Consider the following 20,530-nt stretch of genomic DNA (forward strand, 5'->3'; position numbering starts at 1 on the left):
CATGGAAAACACATTGTCGTTCCATTAAACTGCTGCAGCAATAAAAAGCCAGAGCTATGTTGGTGTACAGAGCCCAGCATATAAAGTATCTATGCTATTACTGGTCGGTGTCCTCCCCCACAAGAAGTAGTAATGCTATTTCCCGACAATGCCCAGGCAAGTAAAGCACCATTATCTTTCTAGTACATTGTCCTCAGCGTGTAAGGTACCGTTTCCTCTTCAGTACATTGTCTCCAGCAGGAGAAGCACTATTGCTGTATCAGCAACTTGCCTTTATCACTTAAGCACCAGTGTCAATCTATGGCATTGCCTCCCCTCCCCCATTTCCTATCAAGCCCAGTTCTACAAGGTGTTCCTATCAGGCCCAGTTCTAGAAGGTGGGTCATGTCCACTCAAGGAATACCATGGCCCTCCCAAGGCCATTCAGAACTGATAAACCAGCGTTTTTCACCTTTATGTTTCACAGGAATGTGCAGCCCCGTGGACTCTCCCTTGTCGTTTATTTTAATGATTAACACCATTCACATAGGATACTTTCAGACCTGGGCAGAGGTGTGAAGTAAGCAGAGTTTATTAGCTGCTAGGATGCACAAAGGGCCAACACAGATATCCCGAAAACTGAATTATGATCTGGGTGTATTGCATCGTAGTTTTAGACTCCAATGCTTTGCAAAGTAAAACGCTGCCTACGTTTTTTAAAAACATGAAAAGTGGTAAAGCGGCCATGTATGGAAGCAGCAATATTTCGGCGGCGCCCATGACCAGGAGCATGCTCCCATCTTAAAGTTCTGCATCTTAAAGTTTTGACATGCACTGTCCCTCCTCTACCCCATAGCCGGAAGCACATCAGAGAAGCAGTAGCAGCTACTAATTAATGGTGGTGGGGGCAGGTCTCAGGGGGAGGATCGGGGGAGGGAATCAAAGGACATAAAAAAAACACTTACCTGTGTGCCACCTCTCGGTCCTCTTCGGACGCTTCCAGGACTTCAGGGCAGGAAGCAGGAACAGCAAGCACGCCGACTTCCAGACTCCCCCGGCCAATCATGACGCTGCAGATAGCAGTGTTATGATTGGTCTGAGCGATGTGGTTCGGCGCACAGGGAGGGAGTGGGAGCCTGGCCATGGCCTCCACCTAGACTGTAATGCAGCCTGGGTGGAGAGCATGCAAAGTGCACCTGACTGTTTGACCGGCTCAAGACGGACGGCCGGCCAAACATTCATGAGCGCTTAGGAGAGTGCCACCACTCTTCCCCCTGTCCCTCTGACACAGGCCAGCTCTGCCCCTAACCAGCTGGGCAAGTACGGAAAAATATAATGATAATAACAATGCGTTATTGTCATTTTATTTTCCTTTTACACCAGTCCACAGAGCAGTGGGGCGACCCTCCCCCGCCTTAGTGGAGGAGCCGCCCCTGCGAGAAGGCAAAGCATGTAGCTCCTTGGGTGCTGAGTATTGTGTTAAAAATGTTAAAAGTGGACAGATGCCACTACCTAAGTTGTCAGATCGATTAAATACTTTGGTGTTTTTTGGCAAAGACCCAATCATCTTCATGGCTCCCCCATTTATTTATTTTATTTATTTATAAAGTTTTATATAGCGCGAACTTGACCCAAGAGGGTATCAGAGCGCTTTACATTTAGGGTTATTACGTTTAAAGTTACATCAGTTACAAGAGCATAGTAAGGTACACTACACATAAACAATTTTGCAAGAATTCGTAGGAGGGATTACGGCTCTCCCTAAGAAAAAATCCTGGAGCAGAGCTCGCTTCCCATCATGAAGACCACTCATACCCCCCTGGGCGGCCCTGGTACTCTGCCTCCCGGGCGAGCTGCCGCAGGGCTCCGGTGCTGATCTGGAAGAAGAAAACACAGAACAACTGGCGCGAACGGTGTGTGAGTGTTGCTTCTGCGGTGATGCACTGGCTGTATTTACCGCTGCAGAGGGAAGATGCCCCTGTGCTTTGAGAGGCTAAATCCCTATCCCCTTTGTACAACTTAAGGCTCTTTAGATTTTGATTTACAAAATGTGCGTGACAATGCTGTGGTCGGTTAACCTGTGACTCGGGCTGATCGAAGCCTCTGTGGTTTCAGCGACCACAGTCGCGTCACCACAGCAGAGCCCACACACAATTGACAACTATTTATTTATGTTATGCGTTTTTATATAGCGCGGACTTTACCCGAAGGCGTCAGAGCGCTCCACAATAGGAACAGAACTGATACATGAGGAGAACATTACAAGTGAACACATTACAAAAGCGAACGTTAAGTTACATGAGGCAAAAATGACAATTTTGAGCAAACGAAATACAAGAGGTAGCAAACGGTGCATTACAGGAGGAAAAAGTGACATGTGTGCAGGTTACGAAAGCGCACAAAGTACAAGTAGTGCTGCAATATATGGCAGACATTCAAACACAAGAACAAACGTTATGTAGGCAGTGGTGGCACTTGTGCAAGTATCTAAAGCAAACAAAATGTAAGAGGAGCAAACAGTGTGTTACAAGTGACGTGTGCATGTTACAAACGAGTACCAAACACAGGTAGAGGGATAATACTGCAATAACTGGTAGAACACACTGGGAAGGCACTTCCATAGTCATGGAGAAAAGGATTCTCTATAATGGAGGGTCTTACTTCAGATAATAGAGAGGATGTGAATTACATTTGGGAGTGTCTTTGAAGGAGGAGAACTTTGAGGTCAGTTTTATACCATTAGTAGATACCTTTTCCACGCATAGTCAGTTTCCTTGATCAGAGCCGCTTTATCGCTTGGACAGAAGCAGTCAAGAACTTGTAGTCTGTGCCTTCCTATCGCCCCACGCAAGTCATAAACCCCCCTTTCACGGCCCCGTGTCTCGGGCCCTGCTCTGTTTACGGATCCGGGGATGGCTGGCAGCTCATCCGCCTTGTCCCCGCTTTAGCGGCCTCCCTTAATTCTCTTTATGGCGCGTCTAATGGATTTCACTTGCAGTTGACTTCCTGTTTCGTCCCCCGCTGTTATTGGGGTGTGGTGACGACAGGGTCTGGCCCGAGTGTACTTTGCCCTGGCCCAGCCGACGCTCAGTAATGATCATGACTGACTAACAATGGGGCCCTCCCCGCGCCCCCCTGTCTGAGCACCTCCTCTTTACTAAATGACCCCTCTCGTAAACCGCCGCGCTTTATTTCTGAAGGTCAACATACTATTAGCCGACATTACAGAGTGTCTTGAAGTCTGTAACTCAGTGGGCGGAGCCCAGGGCCAGCCTTGGGGGCAGGCAAGGATTGCCTCCCATCGGCCCCTCTTGTCGTAAATGGAGGGCTCATTCTGGAATATTTGGAACCAGCTGGCCCTGTTGAGACTAGTTTGGGAATATATAACCAGTGCTTAATTTGAGCGGGTGGTTGCAGGTGGGGCCCACATGCAATCATTTTCCCTTATCAGACTTTCCCCCAGAGTAACAGAGGGCTAATTGGCTAAATCATACGAGTGAGATAATGTAGCAGGGAGCCATGGTCACTGAGTGGTGTAACTTAAAATGTGTGGGAAGAGGGCCCCGAAGTCTCCAATATCTCACATACACTCATGTGCCTTGGGGCAAAATGGGGCCCCCTTGAAGGATTTGGGGCCCCTGACGTGTTGGGAACCCCTTACCTCGCCGGTGCTTGAATTACGCTCCTGCAGGGAGCGCCTGGCAGCGGATTACAGAGGCGAGAGGGGGATTCGGTGCCACGCAGCCTTGACATTCAGAGAGGGCACATTTAAAAGCCCTGGCTGCGGTCTTGTGAACAGTGCTTTGGACACCGGCACTCATGATGTTACTGATTTAGCACTGATATATAACCAGGCCACGTGGAGACATATGGAAACATACCGAGCTGCAGGAGAATATAGAAACAGGTGGCGACTGTCGCCTCCAGTGCGCCTGGCTCGGCCCTGAAGACAAATAACGATACCCTTGGGTTTGTTATTTATCAGATATGATAAATAATGACAAGTATGGATTTTGCAACAAATATGAGGTATAACGTGCAGCTTTCGGTGCTTATTGATCCAGAATATGTCGATCCTGGCACTTTCTGAGCCATTTCGCGCTCCGTAAATATCACCAGATCAGCGCTGTTGATAATGACCAGCGGGAAACTCCGACCCGCTGGGTATTGCGACACCTGTACAAAGAGCGGTCTGCATGGATGCCGTCATTTAACACGTCACTCTTATTTGAGGCCTATGTGGAGCAATCTGAGATGTTTGTAAAGCAACATGAGATTATGTGGAGCAAATTCTGAACACAAGGCGCAAGACTTGTGAGATGAGGCGAGCTGATAATTTGGTGACAAAAATAGCAGACAGGAATGGAAGCCCAGGTATCCATCCATGTGTCATATATGGCAAGACAGGGTGATGCATTTTTTCTTGATGTTCCCTTAGCTTTCAGGAGAGAGCAACAAATATCTCGAGAAGGAAGTGTGATTAAGTGATAACATCAGGGCTTTAAGAGGGAAGAAAAAACTGGGGATGGGGGTCTCTCAAAGGGGAATGGCGATGTAATTAAGGGCGTGGCTTAAAAACATGTAAACTACATATCTGTGCTTAGAATAGCGTGCCTCCTGGCTGGTAATTTGCTGGTTCTTTCATTTGTTGCATCTAGATGTATTTATAATACAAGCAACATTACACCTACAACAAGCCAGGACTATTGGCTTTGTCAGTGGTTGTTAGTTGTATACGATAAATAAGCAACAACTAAGGCTTCGTTGTATAGAATATTGTAAATGCTTCAGTTCTGAAATGATGAGACTGAAAGAACTATACCGAGTCTCTTTAAAGTTATATCAAAGGCAGTGAAAGGTGGTCCTGCTGTCGAGGTAAGATGTATTTTTCGGTAGGGAGACAAAATATCGAAATTTAAATATCGATATACAATGATATCGATGTTTTAATTTCGATGGTATAGAATATCGAAGTCCAGAATATCGACAGACAGAATATCGTTTTTATGGTATGTATGTTACTAATATCGAAATTTAATAATATCGAAATTATGTTTAGTGTTTTGTATTTTATTATGTTGTTTATATGTTTGTTAAATATGTTATTAAATGTATGTTTGAAAATTAGTACTTTTGTTTACATTTTGCGTTTTAGTATCAGAGCGGGTTGTGGGTTTATAGGGGAATAGGGTGGGAAGTAATTTAATAAAAAATAATTAATTAATAAATATATTAAAATATTTTTAAATAATAATTAATAGGTAATTAATTAATAATAATGATTAGTTAATTAAATTAATTAGAGTTAATGTGCTGATATAATTTATTTTTGTTGTTCATAAATAATTAATTGGTAATTAATTTATAATAATTAGTTAATTACATTAATTAGAGTTAATGTGCAAATGAATAGAATTATTTGTTATTGGCAATTAATAATTAATTGGTAAATAATTAATATTAATTAGTTAATTGCAATAATTAGAGTTAATGTGGTAATATATGTATTTGTTTAATTGTTAATTAATAATTAATTAGTAATTAAATAATATTAATTATTTAATTAAATTAATTAGTAATTTTTATTCCTACGCTATCCAACGCTTTCCCTACTGTTGCACTCTCTGGAGTGGGAATAGTAATTTTTACCCCTATGCTATCCAACGCTTTCCCTACTGTAGTACTCTCTGGAGTGGGAATAGTAATTTTTACAACAATAAAGAGAGGGAGCTAGAGGGAAAATAGCTAAGGCTCACCCTCCCAAAAACTATAATCAACAAATGGTCTCTGTTACCAGATTCCTGAGAGCCTTGCTAGTTACTATGAACCATGCACAACGCTCAATGGGGTCGGTCATGGGAAATTCATATGACGTTAGGAGTTGATAGGTACACCTTGACACATTACGTTTAGGGCACCCTATCTTTCCACCCCGTTTTTAATACTACCACCTAGAGGCAGGAATAAAGTTTATTGTAAACCTACTGGGCAGGTATTTCTTAGATACATCACATAGTCTACTCCACAATAACACATGCACCACACATAGTCTTTAAAAGTGCTCCTACGTAACCCGCAAGTCGTAGCACGCCCCAGCCCGTAGAGGACTGGGATGGCCCCAATGATGAAGCATGTCACTGTGGGGAAACCCTGGTGAGTGAGGGGACACCGTAAAAAAGGGGCATTTTCTCCTTTTTTTACCTAATATGAATTTCCCTTGACCGACCCCATTGAGCGTTGTGCATGGTTCATAGTAACTAGCAAGGCTCTCAGGAATCTGGTAACAGAGACCATTTGTTGATAATAGTAATTTTTACCCCTACGCTATCCAACACTTTCCCTACTATTGCACCCTCTGGAGTGGGAATAGTAATTTAAACCTCTACGCTATCCAACGCTTTCCCTACTGTTGCACTCTTTGGAGTGGGAATAGTAATTTTTACCCCTACGCTATCCAACTTTTTCCTTACTGTTGCACCCTCAGGAGTAGGAATAGTAATTTTTACTCCTACGCTATCCAACGCTTTCCCTACTGTTGCACCCTCTGGTGTGGGAATAGTAATTTTTACCCCTACGCTATCCAACGCTTTCCCTACTGTTGCACCCTCTGGAGTGGGAATAGTAATGTAAACCCCTACGCTGTCCAACGCTTTTACTACTGTTGCACTATGTGTAGTAAGTATATATATTAATTTAGATGTACACTTTTTAATTTATTTTACATTTATATGTATTAGTTTTTAATTTTTAAATATGTTTTAATGTTTTAATGTAATAATAGTAAAATTATATGTATTTATAAATTATTTTTAAATTATTATTAATACATTAAAAAAACGATAGATTTAATTTCGATATTTTTGTACTACGATATTTTATTTCCGATATTTTTGTACTTACCTTAATGAAGATATAACTCCGATATTTTTGCTGTCGATATTTTTGTGTCGATATTTTTGTATTTAGATATTCTGTCTGTTGATAATATGTCAGACATTCGTCTCAGCATCTGCTTTTAAGAACTGCCGGTCCTGAGCACCGGCAGGACCCAGCGCACTTAAAGCGATGCATAACAAGCCGGCCAAAGCGGCCCGGATGTCCTCCAAGGGGGTAATGATATGGTGTGAAATTCTACATTTTCCCCCCTTAAAATGCCTGGAGATAACAAAGATTAGCAATTTAATACCTATTTCATGGGCCATGAATCAGAAAAGGCCAAATTTACAGTACCCAGTACATTTGTTTTTAAAGTGAAGAAATCTAATAACATCCTATTGCGATGGGTTCCGGAGTAGCATGCTACTCGCCGAAAAAGCACTTCAACACCTCATCAGGGGTAGCAAGGGCTATACAAATGCAAACCTTTTGACCTCTTCTACCCTTTCACTGTCCTTCTCAATCCAAATAACTGACTAACATATCCACCACTCAAATGACTTTCATATTTTATATTAATCTAACCCTAACACTGTACAGGTTCCAGAGTAGCGTGCTACTCGCAGAAAAAAAAAATTCAACCCCTTTCAGGGGTAGCAAGCACTATATAAGTGCGAACCCTTTTCCTTTCTCTATCCCCGCACTATCCTTCTCAATCCAAATAACTCATTAACATATCCACCACTCAAATTATTTTCCTATTTTCACTATACTAATTCACCACTAATCTTTTATGGGTTCCGGAGTAGCGTGCTACTCGCCGAAAAATCACTTAAATGCCTCGTCATGGGTAGCAAGTGCTATATAAATGCAATTACAATACAATGCAGTGTCTTGTAAGTACAGATTTCTTTTATTATAATGTGTGGGTCACATGCATGAACTCTATGAAGGACAGCGCTTTCGTTTCTTGTCGTGAGTGAACTCATTAGTCCTGGGAATTATTTTGACTTGTTGCCTGTAATGCCTCACGAGTAAATATGTTAAAGAAACACACTGTATTATTTTTAAATTCCCTTTCGGACACAAATCTGTAGGAACATCTGGCCTCCTCCTATAGGCCTGGTTAGGAGTGCCCCAGCGAGATACTCATAATTTATCGCACCTGAATTTATAGGGTCTAATGACTTGCACCAGTTGTGTCATTTTTGTCACGAAAACCCCCCACACGCAGTATTTGGTACTTACCACACCAAAATCCATTTGTCCTGGTAAAAACCAAGGCATGTCCCCCTGTTAAATTCCAGCAGGTTTGACCAGCCAAAATTCAATGGAGGGTGTAAACTTTAGAGCGCCCAACAATTACATGTCAGTACTTATAACTGCAGTCTCTACGCAAACAAGAATTTTGTGCAGGGTTCGCGATTGTACAGGCCAGTTGTTACTGGCCACATAGTAGAAGCAATTCTAATCAAACATTATGTTATGAAATGCTCTGACTTCTTATTTCTAATTTGTAATTAATTTGTGTTCAAAGCACATCAAGTCAATACACTGAAAAATGCTTTTGTCCCAGTCACAGCCAGCGCCTTGAGACCCTCCCGGGTGAGTAGCGCGCTATACAAATGCCTTGATTGATTGATTGATTGACAGTATTCGTATTTTTACCATTAGTGCTCTTTGATATCATTGCTTGTTATGGCCACTGCTGTTCAAAGACTGAACCAATATATCATTAGTTTTGCATGGAGAAACACCATATTTAAATTCTGATATTTCGTTCCATGTACGTGTACAGTATTTGAGTGGACATTTATTGTAAAGAATGAAATACCCCCAAGTCTACATATGACAATATTGTAAGTCACCTGAGAGTTCGATGACCTTGTAAGGAAATGCTTAGGGCCTAATTATGACTTTTGGTGGAGCGGCGGAACGGCGGTGCCAACTGCCATGTCACTGCTCCGCCGAATGTTGCTGCCATCTGCAAGATTACAACCAATTTTGTGGTCTGGCGGGCAGGCGGCCTGGCGGGCCCGCTGCAGTGCATCTTTCAAAGGCAGTGGTACCTTCAAAAAAGGCACCACAATGGGAACTCCACATGGGGTTCCTGCATAGCATTGATCCGAAAGTCCATGCTGTGCAAGGAACCTGGGTGCATGTACACAGGGGGGCACATGTTGTGCCCCTCTGCATTCTTCCCCAGGCTGAGTGTTTCAGCACCTCCAGCCTTTTCATGGAAGGACAGACCTCCATGAAACCACTGGCTGTCCTGAAACTCATAATCTGCATGGCGGTGCGGCAGCCGCACAATCCTGCATATTACATAGCCCCTGACTGCTGCGCCACCGCCAGGGAATGGTGGTTCCCTGGTGGAGAAGGCGGTCAAATTACAGTACGACTGCCCAAGTCGTATTAGGGCCGTTGGACCACTGGTGTGGTGGTGGCTGGAGCGCCACAGCCTCGCCACCACGGGTCTGTCGGTCCTTTGAATGCCCGACTCGTTATTAGACCCTATATGTTTGCAAAATTGCTTGCTGGCTTGCAATATGCTGGGGCTATTTTATCCCATATATTATAACCTTTTGTATGATGCTAAAGGGCAATGGTCATTTGAGTTGTTGGGTGTACAGCAGATATTAGAGAAGTTGAACAGAAGTAGTATGATTTTGTCCAGCTGTGAGGCGTGTCCTCTTGTCCGGTATTGCTCAGTTGCTATCTTCCTGGCAGGCTCTCAGTTGATTGGCAGCATGAAGTGTCCTGGGTTGTGGATCATTTGATATTGCCCTCAGACTAGGGTTCAGAGCATTCCAGTGCTTGGGTGCCTTTATTCCTGTGTTTTCACCTTTAGAGCCATTGTGACTGTATCAAGTTAGAGGTGAATAATCAAAGAGGTCTGGTTGTGAACAGTTGGACGTTAGTTTCTGTATCAAACCCTGGCCATTGCTGTATAAAGCCTGGCTTAGGGTAAATGTACTCTTGAATGTAATTCCTATTTTACCGGAGGCCAGTGGAGTGATTTCAAGGCAGTCCTACTATGTCATGTTTTTGACGGCTTAGGCACCCAAGCTTAGGCAACCTGGAATAAAAGATGTTCCTGATGTTACGTGTCTGATTAGCTGCAATCTGGCTTGGTTACCAAGGAGTTGGAGGCTTTTCTGAAGCATAACATCTGCATTTTGATGCCCTTTAAGACCGCATCGATCTGGAGATTAAAAGTAGGATCTGAGTAATACTTTAATTCCATTTGAGAAATGGCTCGTCACAGAGCGAGATGGCAAGCACATTCTCTCTGACATATACATTGCTGCGAAGGCAGAAAAGGGCTTTCCGTTCACCAGCACAAACTCAGTGTGAAACTGAATTAGTGCGAAAACTGACAAGTAGGGAGTGGCGAGACCTCTACACCAGAGCACGGATCTCAGCAACCAGTAGTTCATGCAAGGACACCCTTTGCAAGATGGCACACTAATGGTATTACACACCAGTACTTATACATAAATGGCGCTCAGCCACATCCCCCACAAGCAGGAGGAACTGTATGGGAACAGGAACATTACTACATATCACGTGCAGTGGCCCCAGGGTAACTCATTTCTGGGAGGATGTGCTCAAGAGCATCTACACTATATTCCACATCGAAATACCATGATCCCCAGTATACGCTACATGCTAACCTGCTAACATACCCACTATGATCTGCAAAGGATGAAGAGCCAGTCATGGCTCTGTGTTCTCCCAGACAGGTACTAACGATGCACCGGGTACAGAGAGAGCCCCAGATTATGAGAAGTGGCTTCAACTACTCTGGGGCTTGTTAGGGATGAAGAAACTTACAGCAGACCTGGACCACCGGAAGGTTTCCTTCCAAAAGACGAGTGGGGCATGTATTGAGTTTCTCTCCCAGGAATATCGAGAGTTGACTTGTCCCAGATTCCTGAAAATATCACACCTGACGGTTGCACCACAATGTTACTAGAGCAGGCCTCTTCTCTGGTATTTCGTCGGCCCCGGTGTAAGGTATAGTTCCGTGTCAGACCTCACTTTTTGTAATCCTAGCAGACGTTGATCTAGTGGGGAGGTCGGCTGGGGCGGTGGCTGGAAGGAGGTTCATTGGGTCCTTGTATGTTCATTGGTGCCTTGTTACAAAATGTGTTTTGAGGTTGCTCATCTCATCTTGCCGTCCTGAACTATATATCTGTGTGGTGCAACAAGAAACTTGAGCCGTAACTAATTTCTTTTATATATACGAAAACACAATCAAACAGATTTAAATCTAAAAGTGGGATCTGCTTTGAAGATGACACCCAGAATTCTTCACTTGTTCCTCTGTAGATGCCAAGGTTTTCCTCAGTCAGTGATTGTGGCCCTGGGACATGATGATATTCTTTAGACGAAAACACACTGGCCAGAATCATGTTGAAATGTCCCTCTTGCCACTCTTTCCAAATACTGTGCTTTGGAATAATCCACTGCTATCTTCCTATGTACCCCTTGGACCAAATCTCTGTGTAGTTAAATTATGCTAAGTCTCCTGGGCCGACCCATGGACCTCATTATTGCTGGCTGTCGCATACAGCGTGCATGAAGCTTGTTTTTTAAAGTTCCTTCGCCATCACCTGTCTCTGATTTTATGCAGGTGCTGGGTGCTCCGAATGAGGATTCCTGGCCAGGGGTTTCATCGCTTCCCAACTACAGAGCAGGTAGGACTCCAGCCCCGGGTGGACTCTAATTCACTCCGGCTGCGCTTTGATACATTTTTAGAGTCTTCGCACATCATGATTGGCATACAGCTCATCCAGCAGTTTTATAGGTGTGCGTGTCATCCTATGGAATTATACACCTACTCCACTTTCAGCCTGTCGCTCTCCCTGATGTTGACAGGTCTGTCTCTGTCCATACTTCCACATATGGCTGCTTCAGTGAGTCCCTTGCTGGACGTTGTTCAGGCCGTCAGGGGGTCAGGCACTCAAATATAACTTTGGAATATTTAAAATAACACTTCCAGCTTTGGTGCCTGATGGCCAGTTTCTTCCTGTGCTCAGTCTCTAATAACTAGTGGAAATCTGAGTGGCTGCTGCTTTGCCTTCTGGTCTCATCTCCAAGTGAAGAAACGGATGGAATGAATCTGATTGGCAGCACCCCTAATTATATGCACTGATGGATTGTTACTACTAGAACAGTGGAAATACTTCCACAAGGGTCACACTGGCCTGTAGGGTAATCTAGTAAGAGGAGGAATGGGAGACCCAATAGGCCCTTGGAGGCTTGGGTTATTAGTATATCAGCGGGTAAGCGTGCCTACAAGGGATTTTTTTCTTTACTTAGTCTAATGTTTTAAAGCAAACAACGGTTGTAAGTCCTTAACAGTAGCTTGCATCTAGTTATTTAGGAAGCTGAATTTACTTGTTTAAAAATGAGCAAATCTGCCAGAAATTATTTTAAAACGGGTGTATGCTTTTTGAAACAGAAATGTATGTTTGCAAAATATTGAAGGGTACAAACATTGTTGTTACTTACATGAATATACATCAACACATAGTGACGGAGATTCAAAAATTATTTGTTATAATGTGCATCTCATGACGGAGATTCAAAAATTATTTATTATAATGTGCATCTCATTTTCACTAATGTGGTCACCTATTCCAAACAATATATACAAAAGGAAATTGTGACAGATTGTGCAATCTGGCAGTGCCCGAGGGGCTGGCCTGATAGTGGGGCGGATTTTTGGAGGCTTGGGGCATGTTTTATGATCTGGTAGGAAGGTATTTCTGTTGATCTCCCTTATATTATCACAATCACTGCATGTAGCAAGCAGTCCCCTGGGCCATACCATACCTTTGCAAAACACTTATATAACATGTCTTTACAAGTTCAAAACTACCCTGTTTGCAAATGTGAGCCACTTTTGAGCTATTCAATTCGCTAATGTGGACTTTTATTTTGGTGCCTGGGCCTATTTTCTGTCTTAGTCCGATTTTGACTCCCACATTATTGGAAATGCATTTTTGTGGTGTCCTGTGTAAGTAAGTTAAGTGAACCTCTGCTGTCCATCCATCGATCAGTCAACCTGTCTGTGTGTTCATATGCATCAGTTTCCCTCGCTCTTTTCTCAGGCGGTCCCTCTCTGGTGTTTTCCTTCTCTCCCTCTCTCCTCTTCCTCTCCTGTGTTCTGGTGCCAACCCTAGCACTCTCTTTCTCACTGTCCCTTCCTCTCTGCCAGTCTGTCTCTGTCAGTCTTTCTCAGTATGCCTTCACCTCTATCCGGGTCCAGCTATCTAATTCCTCTTCTTTCTGTCAATTATCTACGCATGTCTGCCTTTGTCCTTGCCTGACGGATCCCATACATGGACAACATAACAACTCAATAAAATGCCCACAATACAACTCTCTCTTGATCCGTATATTTTTGTGTCTGTTTCTTTTTTGCTCTCCGACTGCCTCTCTGCAGGCCTGCCTCGCCCTCCTGTATGTCATCTATGTTAGTCCCTTTTCCTCCCTGTCTGTTTGTCTGTCTGTCAGCATTCCCTCCTATGCTTGCGCCGTTGTCTGCTCAGATGTGTCTCTGTCTGTTGGTGTGCCTGCACCAGTCCTGTCTCTCTGTGCCTCTGTAGTTTACCTTACATCTGGAGTCATTAGTTCTTTTTGGTTATGTTCTGTTTAGCTGTGTGCGGTTCTGCACAGTTCAATGCTACTAGGAAAGTTGGTCTATCTTTAATCCGGTTGCATTCTCTCAGTATGTGTATTCGTGCCATGGTTAGTTAGATGCTGTTATTGTTGCGTTAGGTTTATTTGTGCAGCGCTTGCTCCCAGGAGCAGACGCCCAGGCCGAGAGGGCACTCATTCCCAGACAGCTCCGGGATGAAAGATGCCCATTATTGGTGGTGCCCGCCATAAATCCAGCTGCATTTCTATGTCTTGTGACACCCTGGGAAAAGGGTGGAGAAGGGAAAGAGGGCGAGGGAGAGGTTTACAGGTTTAGTAGAGCATGGTAACAGCCCCTCAAAGAAAGGGGCGTCGCCCCGTGACCCCAAGAAGTAGCCCTCCTTTGACGTGTGGGCTGGAGCACCGCATTCACATGCTAAGAGGTGGCGCCGCCATTGGCTGGACAATGCCCTGCTCGCAGGGCCTCAAAGGGCGGCCATTTTGCGCACAATTAGCAGCGACACATTAATCAGAGTGGCGTGACCTGCGCCTGTGCAGGCCTCTTCAGCAAACTTGGCAGTGTTTGGCTGGTGAGAGAGAAGGGAAGGCTGCCGATCTACTTTTCTCATGTAAATTTCCATTTTTTTCTATTTATATAGCACTTAATAGCGGCATTTAGTTTCTTTCTAAACGGTGCTAATTTTGCGTGATGAGGGATCAGAGGCCCGGGGAGAGTGGCGTGATGTACCCAGGATCATACGAGGCAGGGGAGCCGTGATTACGTCGCATAGCTCTTGTTTGCAAAGATGGTAATTTAATCACGAGTCTGAAGAGATTTGTAATGAGCAACTAAACAGGGCAAGTCTTCAGCTGTCAAAGTCTCATACTGAGAAAACTAGTAACATCGAGGAAGCACAAAAGGCCACCAGGAAAAGATGGCAGGGTTGGGACGCAGACAGTCATATATAAGACTACAGACAACGCTGAATATCATCCAACAGGCCAATTGCTTTGTTAGTTAACGGGCTGGGACGAGACCGTGTCAGTCATATATCAAGGGGCTATCAGAACTAACTTTCCCCAACTTTGATTTACAGACAAAGGTACACTCTTAATTTTTCACACTACTGACAAAAACACACATTGGTGTACAGTAAAACTGGCTTTATCGCTTTTAAGGAGATCCCATTTACGAAGCATTATGACCCATCATGTACACAATTTATTATTCTCAGGATGCTTCAGTAATTGTCAATATGTGTCTATTCAAGAGATGCTCGGGCGTCTGTATCCCTTACCACCCACTTCAGAAGTACTAATTGTATAAACCTCAGAGGTATGAAAGGCTGGGTCCCAACCACTGACCCGGTCTCTGCAGCAGGCTCTTAGCCCACGGAGCTATATTATCTGCTCTTTTGTGAAAGGAAATACGATTACAGGTGCACTTTTGAAAAAAGAATTGTCAATTGTTACTGTTTCACCAAGTAGGTGTCCATATTTACTGCTTCTGCAGTATTGCTAGAATAGGCCTCATCATTTCATGGACGGCCACATCTGCGAGGGATTACCACCATTATGCGGGGGCAGCATTTTACCAGCAATGGACAATAATCTTCAACTCTTGATGCCTGTATTTTTCAATGATTACCACCATTTTGCAAGGGGCAGCATTTTACTAGGGTGGTCAAAGGACTCACACACACTCGTCATGCATGTACACACACACCCACACTAACAGAAGTTGACACAGACTAACAAGCACACACTGATAAATACATCAAACTATTTTATTCTGTTTTTTTTAATATACCTTTTTCTGCTGGTGCGTCAGTCTGTCTCTCCTCTTCCTGACACAGTGGTACTTGATAGCACCTCTGGCAGCCTGAGGGAGCAGTGAGTGCTAGTACCTGGGATAAAGGACAAGCAGAAATGCCTGAAGGATGAGCAACAGGATGTTCTTAGACAGTCAGTGGGCTATAGAGGGCCATCAAGTGGTTGTGAACGCCTCTGGGAGGAGTGAAATGGAGGACCAGATCACCTTGGCAGCCAGGTGAGGAGACACGTAGGAGTGCAAGAGGGAGAAAGGGGAGCAAGAGTGACTGACGTGACTGGTGAGGAGGGATTTGAAAGGTACTGATGGGAATTACACAGGCTATTGGCCTGGGCAAATCTGTGTTCTGCAGGGGGCAGATGGGCGTAGTGGAGTTGCTGATGAAGGATTCTTTTCCCCTTTCCAGTGTGCATGTGTCCGGAGTATTTGCATGTTTAATAGAGGTTGTAGGGGCATGGCCTGCACAAGGTACTCCTTGCATTGGGATCCGAGAGGTACTTTTTCCCCTTGCATTGCAGTGGGTTGTTGGTGTCAAGGGCTGGATGTAAGGTTGATCCTTCACATCTTTCTTAGAGGCTTTCAGGAAAGGGTGACCCCTTCAGGAAGCTACACTGTCGGTGTCAGGATGTAACAATGGATACAGAGAAGATGCCCTCTGGAAAACAGTGCCCAGAAGTAATTGTACGACAGTTCATGCAAGTTTGAAGTTTTGGATCTGGGTAAGACCAGGACTAGGGAAGAACTGGAGGTGACAAGCCAGCAGCAGAGCCGAGCAGGAGCAGGCAAGGCTGGAACCGGCAGAGAAGTACCTGGCAGGCTTCCAACATCCTAGCTTGGAGGACAGCATGAGCGAAGAATCCAACAGCTAGAGCAAGCTGAAAGAGTTTCAACGCACTGCTGCGCTGACCAGAGGCTTTTAAAATACTGGTAGAACAGAAATCCCCTCACAGGAAGGGGCTGGTCTCTGTACAGGAACCACCTGACAGGAAGGGGTTAGTTTCAGAAAGGAACATACTGAAATGGTGGTGATGTTTCGGTGACAATCTAGGAGTGGAGTTTGTGTTTGGCGGTCATGTGGGAACGAAGTCTCATTAAAGTAGAGTTCCACTGAAGCCAGCCATGTCTGTAGCTGGCTTGCTGGTCCAGCACTATAACAGCATATCCCCTTCCCGTCCGAGCCCTGAGTTTCTTGATAATGATGATAATCAGAGAATATAGAAACTGACTTCAAGTGGTTTGAATCAGATGATAATGTGTATTGAATCTTTCTTATTTTTTTAACACATTTTATCGTTTACAAAACTAGACCCAGATCTCTAGCACAATAGGACATAGCGAGACACTTACATATGTATCAAAAAAGTCAGCTGATAGTCAAGACAACCCTCCCACCCCCGTCTCCCCCTGGTTGGATCTGGTATGGAAGAATACTAGCCCACCTACCTATGTGTGAAGTACATGATTGAAAGCATTCGTAAATCTAAGCATACTTCCAGCAATATCTAAGCAAAGTCCCCTGGGTATATACTGCAATTCGAACTACAATAAACAGTCCACTCCCCTCCCCTCCACTCGTGCCATGGCTGAGTCAGTTACCTATTAGGAAGGAATCTATTGTTGTTGAAGGCACATCGTTAAGAAGGTGTAGGCTAGTGTCTTGTGCCAATTTGTGCCTCCTAGTGCCTGTGTCCCCCCTACCAATGCCTCATACTAAGAAAGACAACATGCCCTCAGAGCGGAATTTCCACGTAGTGATCAAGCGTGCCACCTGCATTATCAGGGGGTATCCAGTGCCTCCTCCAGGGAGGCGGAATCTGGGTGCTTCAACTCTTCTACTATGGGCTCGGTGCCCTGGCAGCCTCCAAAGTTCCTCTGCCTCTTCTGGCCTCTCTCAGGCATTTAATCCCCTCATAATCCGTTCAGCGTATGACCCCTCTGTTCCATCCCTTCACGGAAGGATCCCTCGAGGACTTCCAAGTGTCTGGCAATCTCCCTTTTGGCCAGGAGGAGTACCAGGCCCTGGATTCCGCTGGTCACTTTAGTCTTAGAGGTATGTGGGAACCAGTGTAGTAAACAATGCCCCGTTTTACAGTGACACTCCCTCTCGGTCACCTCAGCTATCGTCACTGCGCCCCAAAGGTTTCCAAGCGCCGAGCAACTCCAGCACATATGAAGAAATTCAGCCCCTGACTCACATCGGGGGTACTTAGCAGCCTCTGTCACGAAATATCGGATTATCCATTAGGGTGTGAAATATGCCCTTTGAAGTATAAAAAAGTTGATCAGCTCAAATCGGGCATTTCTAGATACTCTAGGAAAGCGGCCCTCTAAGTCATCGCAACCTTTTTCTTCTGTGGGAACACTGAGATCCCCCTACCAGCGCAATCGTAAATTATCAAGTGTGGATAGTCCTTCGCTCGAAGTCGGCGGTAGAAACAAGTGACTACCTTATATGTGCCCGAGGAAGCTACTAGATATTGACATCCTCTAGAAAGTAAAGGTTCCAATAACTCTAGACCCCCAATGTTTTTGAATCACCGCTGTGTGGGCCCTATGCAACAGAAAGTGCTCCTGCGGTAAATCATAACGCTCCCGAAAGTCTTTGAATGATTGTAAACAGACGTCCTAGTATAGCACTTCAATAGTTGTTGCCTCGGCCGCCATCCATTCCCTCAACCTGTGCCTGTTCCCCCCATGGGGTAGTTCTAGAAGAAATTCCATCAGGATTTCTGGAGCGTATGGTCGCCTAATTTTCGGCTTCTGTAAACTCCTGATCCAACACGTGCAGAGTACTCTAAATTCAGAACTGTCTTCTATCCTCGGAGCGGGCAGCACTATACAATGCAGGATAGAAGTCGAAGAGGGATCAAGATGCTCTGTCCTACGGACACTCTGGCCACCCACTGCATAAGCCACTGCTACTGCTCAGCCAGGTAATAGCTCTCAAAGTCTGGAAGGGCCAGGTCACCCGCTGCCGTAGGTCTCTGAAGGTTGTTCAGTGCCACTCTGCGCCTGCCGGATCCCCAGATAAACCCTGTTATTAGTGCTTGTAAGTTATGGAATACGCCAGAAGGGATCCATAATGGGAGAACTCCGAAGAAGTATAGCAACCTTGGTAAAGCCATAATTTTCAATGGGGTGATTCTGTGATCACCAAGAGGTGGGGAGTAGCCCACAACTCAATACTCGTCTTCAATCCTCGGATAGCCTTCTCGTTATTGCTCTCCAGGTCAGCAGGGTCATGATAGATTTTAACCCGTAGGTACGGGAGGCTTATGGATTTCCATATCACTTTGCCCACTACTGTTGGCCTATCTCTACCGGCTTCAGTAGGAAATAGGCTTGATTTTCTCCAGTTAACCAATAGGCCCAACACCCTTCTGAGGTGTGCACAGAGCGCTCTTGCCCCTTTGAAATCCTCTCGCACAGTGCAGAGGAAAATTAAAAGGTTGTCGGCGTATAGTGCAATATGATGTTGCCTGCTCATTACTTCCAGGCCCCGGTAGGGGACGCAAGTTCCGGCTCGACAAGCCAGAGGCTCCATAGCTAGGGCAAATAGGAGGGGCGATAAGAGACAACCCTGCAGAGTATCCCTGTCCACTTGATAACTGTCTGTGAACGTTCCCCCTGTCCAAAAGTGCGTATATAGTAATGCAGTAAATTCCACGAAGTTAGATCCCAGCCAGAACCTTCATACCACTCTCAAAATATATGGTCATTCCAGGCTATCGAAGGCCTTTTCTATATCCACGCAAAGACTGCGGCCTCCTCCTTAATATATGAGACAGCCTCCAACACACTCAGGAGTCTCAGAGTATTAAGAGCCATGTTACGGCCTGCTATAAAGCCCGCTTGGTCCTGATGAATGAGGGTCGTCATACATGGGAGAAGCCACGTGGCCAGAATTTTGCTCAGGATCTTGTTATCCAGATTGAGCATTCATAGCGACCTGTGGGCTGTTTTTATCAAAGGCTGGCTTACTGGGTTTTAATAGCGGCACAACCAGGGATTCCCTTGTGTTCGCAGGGAGTCTGCGCCCTTGTTTCGCCAAATTATAGAGTCCCACTAGCCGGGGGCCCAGCTCCTCAACATACATAGAGAAGAATTTGACTGGCAATCCGTCGGTTCTGGGTTTTTTATTCCTGGCCATCGATTTAATGGTGGCTCTGACCTCGTGGTGTTCAGCGTCCTCTCCTAGGGAATCCACCTTCACCTCGGACATGGTCGGCAACACCAGAGTCCCCAAAAAGGTATCTATGTCTGCATCTGTGCCGTTCACCCTGCTCTGATATAGATCAGCATAATAATCGTGGAAATACTGATTGATATCTTGTTGTTGAAAGATCGTGGGAGTGTGCTCTTCTCTAAGTTCCAGGATGACCAATCCCCCCTTGACAGGATTAGCCAACCATACCAGGAGTGACTCAGTACGGTTCTCTCTCCATGTGCGTGGATCATATAATTCCTGTTAATGAAGCACCGCAACCTTTCAACCTGCTCGGCCACCTTTTCTTTAGCTTCCAGTAACGTCTCTTGCAATGCCCGATGTTCATGTCTATTTTTCTCAATATCCCTCAACTTCTGTTCTGCGGCCAATGTCTCCCGTGGAAGGGTCCCACAAATTCCTGTTGCTTCATAGATACATCTACCTCTAATCAACGGTTTGAAGGCATCCCATACTACAAGTGGGCTTGATACTGTGCCTTCGTTCTCTGCAAAGTATTGCCCTATAGCCGTTCGTACTGTGGACTGAAGATCTGGATCCTCTTGAGATTCCGGTTTTAGTCCCCAAGTGGAGATACTCAGCCTAGTCCTCGTTGAACAGTATCCTAACAAAAGGGGATTGAGATCAGAAACTTTTCTAGCTAAATACTCACTAGTTATGAGATCTTGAACATTAGATGTAAAAAGGAGAGCATCTAACCGGATGTGAAAATCATGTAGGTGTGAGAAAAAGGAATAGTCTCTTTCCTCTGGGTGTAATGTTCTCCATGAGTCAATGAGGCCCCATTGGGACTGCCATTCCTTCAAAGCTTCAGCCGTCCTGGCGGCTGGGGACTCCCTCAGGGGTGGGTGGCAGCAATCTAAATCAATATGTGCCACACAATTGTAATCTCCTCCCAGGGTTACAGACCCCACAAGATATGGTGCTAAAGTTCTGGAAAGGGTTGCTCGGAATGAGATTTGGTCCAT

At 44.9% G+C, this 20,530-nt stretch overlaps 1 protein-coding gene across 1 annotated transcript in view; it reads left to right on the forward strand.

The window, feature by feature from the left end:
* The window catches only part of CDK15 (cyclin dependent kinase 15), a 456,073-nt gene that overhangs the window by 216,754 nt on the left and 218,789 nt on the right, over positions 1-20,530 (forward strand). Inside the window, exon 10 of the mRNA XM_086958557.1 lies at positions 11,495-11,558. Coding sequence (XP_086814683.1) covers positions 11,495-11,558 — 64 coding nt within the window. The remainder of the gene's footprint in view (positions 1-11,494; positions 11,559-20,530) is intronic.

Source organism: Lissotriton vulgaris, chromosome 2_1 (genome assembly GCF_964263255.1).
Source record: "Lissotriton vulgaris chromosome 2_1, aLisVul1.2, whole genome shotgun sequence".
Classification (NCBI taxonomy): domain Eukaryota; kingdom Metazoa; phylum Chordata; class Amphibia; order Caudata; family Salamandridae; genus Lissotriton; species Lissotriton vulgaris.